A 7,284-nucleotide genomic window follows, 5' to 3' on the forward strand; every position below is an offset into this window, starting at 1 on the left:
GCCTTCATGTCTCTCCTGACCTAGGTAAGGGACCAGAGAGGAATAAGGGCTAATTTAGAGGGGCCAGAGATCTGGAGGGTTCTGTCAAACCTCTTTCCTGGCCACTGGGACACTGGGAAAAGGTAACATGGCTCTTCTAAAGAAGAGGCTCAATCTGGTCCTAAGGAGCATGTGGAGATACAGGGCTTGGTGCTGTAGTTGATAAGCAAAAGCAGGCTGATTAGAGGGCAACTGCTGTGGTAACCTGGTCTCATTTCTCAACCTGCAGCAGTCCAACACAAACTGGAAACCCTCCAAAGTGCAATATCTAAGACTTTTGTGGCTCAACATCATCGTAAAATAGCTCAACATTAAATCTCCCCATGACACAGTGTCATCCATTCACTTAAATCACAGAGAAGCGGTCACTGTGGACAATAACAAGTTTAGGCACCTTGATGTGTGTGATTTTTTTTTTTTTTTATACATTTAAAAGGACTTCGCATGAAAACTCGATTGGACATTCTCTCTTTGCTGCAGTTCACTGATGGCCAACAGTTCAACAGAAAAACCAACTCAAAGAGAATACATAACGTCTGACAGTTCAGGTATTATTTGTGAACAAGAACAATGATGTCTCCTGAAGACATTAGTCTGTAATGTCACTGAGACACAGTTTCTGAAGCTCTATCTACAATGAATGTGACACTTTTCGCATCCAAATGAGACACATGTCAGAGTAGCACTAATACATATGAAAGAGAAAAGAGTCCATAAAACGGTGTGTGCTATGTTAGTCTCCCACTCATTGCTGCCCAGACAGCCATGCTTGTTGACATCAGAAATCTATCTTGGCTCTCTTATTTTTAGCTCGATGATCAATACATACAAAGGGTGAAATAACTGTCCATATTCATAGTATTACATTTGCATCCTCTTTAGAGTGGATTTTCACTTTAAGAATGCACAAGTTTGTTGGCTTCGTGGCCATCATGCACTACAATTCATATGTGCCAGAACTGGACTTGAAACCTGTACAATTTGTATTTAATTATCAAGTATCTATAATTATAATACACATTCCCACCTTGAAACAACAAATGGTGTATGTTACATATCTACAGACCAATGTGTGATGGGTGCAATACTGTGAAGAGAACAACAGACAGCACACCATATACTATGTCATCTATAGTATATCAGTATTGCATATTGTAACTATATTTATACATGTTTATATAAATATAGATAAGTATATTTCTATGTACATTTTGATATTTCAACATTGCATAAAGAATAAAATAAATAATACAAATATAATCAAATCTTACAGTAAGTATGATTTGAGAAATGCTATATTAGAGCCAAAATAGTTCTAACAGTTGAAATAATCATGATAATAACAATTATTATTCAATTTTAAAAAATTGTGGCCTACAGTCTGGCATAACATTACAAGCTACACCACAATTACCCTGCAAGTTTACCATGTGGGACTGCTGGAATGACTGGAGAGGGCGGAATAAGGACAGGAAAGGTCAGGGCTTGTTTCCTTCTGCTCAGTCTGTCTGGGAATTTGTGTGTGTGTGCAGAAGTGTGTGTGTGTGTGTGTGTGTGTATGTGTGTGTGTGTGTGTGTGTGTGTGTGTGTAGAAGTGTGTGTGGAGGTGTGCATAAGTCTGCAAGTGTGGTTTTTAAATGGTGTACTGGGTCAAAATCCGGACAGTCTCCTGCACTTTCACCTCCGGATGTCGGTGGCCTCGGGGTCTTCCTGCTCAGCCACCACTCCAGCTTCTGGACTCTGGCGGCGCGCTCCCTGACTGCGATTACGTGGGTGAGCGTTGAAACCTGCCTTACCGGCTTTGTCCTTGTCGCCTTGCCGTGGGGGGCGAGGGAGCTCCGGCTCTGCGTGGGAGGGCAAAGGCCGACGGTGGTGTTCAGCAGCGGTCCCGGCAGGAGATGGGGTGAGGGAGGAGCAGAGGCTCAGGCTGTCGCACAGAGCCCCCCAGTTCTGCTCGCACTGTAGCCGGACACTCCTCGTTAGTGCCTCCTTCACCTCCTCTCCGCAGCTCAGGAGAATATTCACCAGCTCCACATATGGGCTGGGCAGAGAGAGGCACATTACTCACATGACGCCTGTGATTTAATGTTTGGAAGCACAATACATCAAAGTCTAACAAATGACAGCAATAAATGGAATTGTACTATGACTATACATGGAAAAACAGAACAAACTGGCCGAAGAGTCCAGGGAGGGTAAACAACCGGAAGAGAAAAAAGAGAACGAGCCTGGAGAAAACATACTCAAACATGCTGTCCAAAGTTGAACCAGCCACTCACCCTTTAGGGAAGAGATCTTGGAAATGGATCATCTCCACCATGACGGCCACATTCTCCTTAGCAGCAGAGCACAGGTTGTGTTTGATATAGCACTCCCTCTGGAGCTGGAACACCATCTCCTTAATGGACACACACTTCCTGCTGATACAGCTGAACTTGTGCCGTAGCCCGTGGGCCATACATTTCAGAGCATCCTTGATGAAGGACTTCCCCTATGCACACACAGAGACACACCTGTTGAGTGAACTCTCAAGACAAACACACTTGTTGATGCTGTTGAAATTTGAGGGCTGCTTTATACATAAGGGCTGCTTACACATAATAGTTTTGGTAAATGTCATGCACCTATTTCAGCAGCGTTGGAGTGTAAGTGTCTGGGTGACTGGGTGAGAGGAAACTTTGCCCTGACTTTCAATTGGGAGATGAAATTCTGCATGAATGGCAGTAGCTCTTTTTATTCTCCTGCTGAAATCTTCTGGATTAGTCTGCCAAAGATGTAAAATCCTTGTATGTGACCCTATAGACATATTAAGACCCCAGTCAGGCCTGGCTTGGCAGGGATTCAGCCTCCACTATGTATGAAAAGGGAGCTAACTGGGCTTACAGCCAGCTGGCTCATGACCCTTGGTCCTAACTGTACATGCATCAGTCCACTGAGAGGGAAGTGAACTTCCCAAGAGAGGAAAACAGATTACCAGACGAGTGTGTGTTTGATTGCTTCTAGAAAAAAACTGATATGATTTAAGGTATGTAGATAAAAAAGCACAAGTAAACAAATCTGTTCATGGATGACGAGTGTGGAGCAGTGAACCAGTGAAAAGGAGAAGGAATGTTGCCTCCGGTTATACCGTTTTTGCAAACAGACAGACTGACTAGTTTAGTACCTGAGAGTCAAATTTGCCAGCGTTGTGCAGGAACGTCATGCAGATTTCCTGTAGCCCTCGTATCTCGCAGGAGTTATTCTCAAAGCACTCAAACACACCACAGCCGACATCCCCTGCACTCACCAGGCAGTGTTGGATCTCAGCTGGAAAGAGAGAACAGGTTAGGGGAGGGACCTTATCATCTGTTCACAGCAGAGACAGCAGCAGATTGTTACAGGCGTGTTGGCAATGAAGACCATACGGCTTGAAGGCACAACTCCACTCTCGCACTGATTGCTGCACGAATCACAAAGCTGATGTGGCGTATAACTATTTCCACAGACACAGGCGGTCGCTCGTGTGCTCACGGCCTAGAGTCTGTTTCAGATACCCTTCGCATGAGAGAGAAAAGGGATGCGGGGCAGGGGGGAAGAAGTCTAATTTCCCAAGCTGAGGGGTTCCTGCAGAGGAACACTTGGTGACAGAGATATTACTGTGTCATTCTGCACCACAGTCCATCTGCACTGCCTAGCATTGAGATGGGATGGTGCATTGCAGATACAGCCTTGACTACTTGGGGAGGAAACACAAACGCAGTCATTTCTATTGTCTGTTAATGAAATGTGCATCAACAAGTCTCTCATTAATGCATTAGTAGACAGACCGAAATAATATTAAGGGTGCATCATTAGCAACAAGAGGGGACACAACAGCTACAATGCAGGCAACACTTGTTATGTGAAAATGTTATATGTTATATATCAAATCAGCTCCTGCACACTACTGGCAGGCTCTCAAGTGCCATTTCTCTTTACGGACAGGAATCAAACAGGAGAGAAATTACCAAGAGAAAGTGAAGGTTTCTCTTTTAAGCCCAAATTACTGTCTGACAGAATGCATTATGGGACATCTCACCACCGGCAGGGCAGGTCACATAAACTGCTGCTTGCCCCCATGTGACATTGTCGGGAGTGTTTCATTTCTAAGTTAATATGGCAACTTGCAGGTTAGCTTTGGAGCCAACAGGCCGATCCGCAGTTTCAGTTTGGCTATGAAAACCCCAACTGTTGACCTAAGTAAAACATAATTACACGCGTGATTTGTCTTGGAGCTGATAACTGATGGGCGTGAGAAGGTTTCGTACTTCAGTTGGAGGTGCGCACCAGCTGCGTAAAAAAGAAAAAAAAAAAAAAGACTTTGTCTTGACCACAGCAAATAAAGGATTAAATGAGACTTATTAGAAATCACGCTTGTCAACAAAGAGCCTCTGTTTTGAGGGGGAGGGTGGGGGGCAGCAGCAGAAGGGGGAAGGGGCAGAGCTGCTGCGGGGGTTTGTAGGCACTGAGTTGAACTTTAGTGCGCAGGAAAAGTGAGCCGCTGTCAGCAGTGCTTGTTTTGGCATCACGGGAATGTGCTTGGATCGTACGAGCTCGGCCGCAACGTGCATTGAATTACACAGTGGTGTTACCAGGGTCTCTGCTGTGAAAGCCTGCATCGGAGTTTGTCCCTGTTTTTCAGCGTGGAGGCAAGATAACAATTATGCTCTGATATTGTGACACAAATTCACATGGCGGGTCGCAAGTCATGCTGCGTACGGGGGGGGGGGGGGGGGGGGGGGGGGGGGGGGGGGGATCGGCCAATATAAACGGCAAGTTTCAGGGAAGATGCAGCAGCCCAGTGTGGCGTTAGTGCTTTCTGTCCACTCAAAATCACACTCCGGTCTTTTCGAGGATATAATTCTGGTGGAGAAATGCTGATCCCCCCCCCCCCCAAAGGATCGGTTCAATAAATGAACTCCAGCTCCCCTCCAGCGCTCGACCAACCACCACACTACTACAGTCATTACTGCTCCACTAACCTGCTTGACCACATCACCCAGCATTCATCTGCCTGCACAACACTCGCAAAAAGCCCGATCTTTCTCTCCCAGGAACAAACCGCTGAAATTGTTACCTCTGCCGTGCGCACACACGCAGTCCACACCAGCGCGCACACACACACACACACACACACACACACACACGCACGCACGCACACCTAGATGCGCTGCCGTATACATTACCTATTACCTTGTGCCATTCTATTAATAGTTTACTAACATATTGAATTTCCGTCTGGGAGTATTTACAGGATATCGTCTTTCAGCGCAGCGCCGGGGTTTAAGTGAAAAAACAGCGGCTTGCTCAAACCACCCGGACGTGTCTCCTGCGTGGTTTAATTCGCAGCCACGGAAACACGTGCCCGGACAGACCCCACGTAGATGTGTGAGCAGTTGCGCCAACCAACAATCTCCACAATCTCACCTCCGCTGACACTTATTCCTTACCTGTATTCTGCAGGGAGAGACGTCCTTTCTGGCTCGCAGGCTTCTCCGGGGGGCTGTCATGAATCTCAGTATTATCCGATCCCACTACTCGCTCCAGCACTGACAACACCAGCAGAGCCACGGCCAGTTTGACCAACATTGCGTCTCCGAACAGCGCGCCTCGATTCCCCCTAGCAAAGATCCGGCAGCGTGTGTGAGTGCGTGTGTGTGTGTGTGTGTGTGTGTGTGTGTATGTGTGTGTGTGTGTGTGTGTATGAGTGTGTGTGTGTGTGTGTATGAGGGTTCACCTTGGATCAGTGATCGGCGCAGCTGCAGCTTGGTGTCTTATGGGGCAGCTGTGGGACTGAATGCATGAGCTGGAAGGGATGCTGCCTATATTTCTCAGAGCCCCGGGTGTCAATTTGGATGAAGGAGTTAAGCAGGTGTTGTCGGTCGGGGCTTCACAACCAATCAGAGACGCAGACATCCACGTCCAAGGTTTTAGGGGAGTGTCCTGTGAAAGTCCCCTTTTTGCCATAAAACTGGCGCTAGAAAGCAATATTCATGAGTGAGTTGACCGTGACAGCTCTTGGATGATCAAGCAAGAGTTTCACAAATCAAATCTGTGAAAGACAATCAGCTATAATATCCCGTGTAACCCACAGACGTCCACTAACCCACACAGGCATTATAATAATATTTCAACATGTCAGATTTACGTATATTGCAGGATAAGCTGCTTGTTGTTGCACTTGCAGTAGGGAAAAGTCAACAGAAAGTCTGTTTTTGCCATAAAACTGGAGCACTCATTTAGGCTACAAGTCTATGTATGAGAGCAGTGGGAGGAACAAGAAATACCAAGCTTGCCAACAGACTGGAGAAAATTGAGGCATATGATGTCCAAGTACTCTACATAAAATAGGCTTAGCCTGTGGATCTTCTACCTACTAAGTCATTAATGCAAGGTAGTAATTAAATTAACTACAGCTTCCAAGATGTCTGAAGTCTTTGCTTTCACAGAAAGTGGGTGAAAAGTTATAACAGAAAGAGTCAATGAAAATGAACAGTATAATGTTGAAATTGTTCTAAAAATAATGATACATACAGAACTTTATATAATAGTCTAATGATATGATATTGATCTTGAAATTATGCCATAATAACCATGTCCTTACAACTGAAGGTTCCTATAAATAGAATGCATTTAACGTTTTTTATGGGGAAGTGAATATGAAGAGGTCTGTTACGCATTGCCCAGTTTAGTCTGTGACAATGAGGTCTGCTAACCACTACTACAGGGAGTGATCTAAGAATAGAGGACCAACATTGGCAGGGCTGCACATTTGGAGACGTTAGAGGAATCTTTTTCAAGAGCAACACTTGAGGATGCCATGTGGAATAACTGCAAGCAGACTGAGTCTGCAGAAGGAACATAAAGTCTCTGTCTTCGAAATGTTTCCAGTGACCTAATGGTGTTACTACGTTCAGATAAAGGTGTCTATAGGAGCTTGTGCTGCGAGGCAAGCCGGCGCGTCGCCGTGTCCATCTTCACACCAGAGGGCTGCTGGTGGACAGGGGATGGTACTGATGGCAGGAAATGACTGTCAGGGTGCAGGGTAGGCAACTGCACTTGGGTGCCAAGCCTCTAGGGGGCCCACTGATACTAATTGTGTCTGCATTTTCTTAATTACAACATAGCAATAGAGCAACCTCATCATAATGAACCCAAGATCAACTGTGTAAACCTCTGTAGGCCCAACACATACAGACAAATACATTCACATTCTAGACTACAGGC

General features: G+C 45.7%; 1 protein-coding gene across 2 annotated transcripts; it reads right to left on the reverse strand.

Annotated features, from left to right (window-relative positions):
- Window positions 1-447: 447 nt before the first annotated feature.
- On the reverse strand, window positions 448-5,893 carry stc2a (stanniocalcin 2a). Of its 2 annotated transcripts, XM_071458241.1 has the most exons (5): window positions 5,795-5,893; window positions 5,508-5,677; window positions 3,203-3,345; window positions 2,319-2,530; window positions 448-2,080 (listed from the first exon to the last, which is right to left on the reverse strand). In XM_071458241.1, exons 2-5 carry the CDS (start codon window positions 5,644-5,646, stop codon window positions 1,717-1,719), a joined length of 858 nt encoding a protein of 285 aa, XP_071314342.1. In that variant the 5' UTR covers window positions 5,647-5,677; window positions 5,795-5,893; the 3' UTR covers window positions 448-1,716. The 2 variants fall into 2 exon arrangements, with proteins under 2 accessions (XP_071314342.1, XP_071314343.1); XM_071458242.1 differs by lacking the exon at window positions 5,795-5,893 and having other exon boundaries at window positions 5,508-5,784.
- Window positions 5,894-7,284: the final 1,391 nt, after the last annotated feature.

This window comes from Trachinotus anak, unplaced genomic scaffold (genome assembly GCF_046630095.1).
Source record: "Trachinotus anak isolate AG129_WGS33_773 ecotype Australia unplaced genomic scaffold, CSIRO_AGI_Tana_v1 ptg000021l, whole genome shotgun sequence".
In the NCBI taxonomy this organism is placed as follows: Eukaryota; Metazoa; Chordata; class Actinopteri; order Carangiformes; family Carangidae; genus Trachinotus; species Trachinotus anak.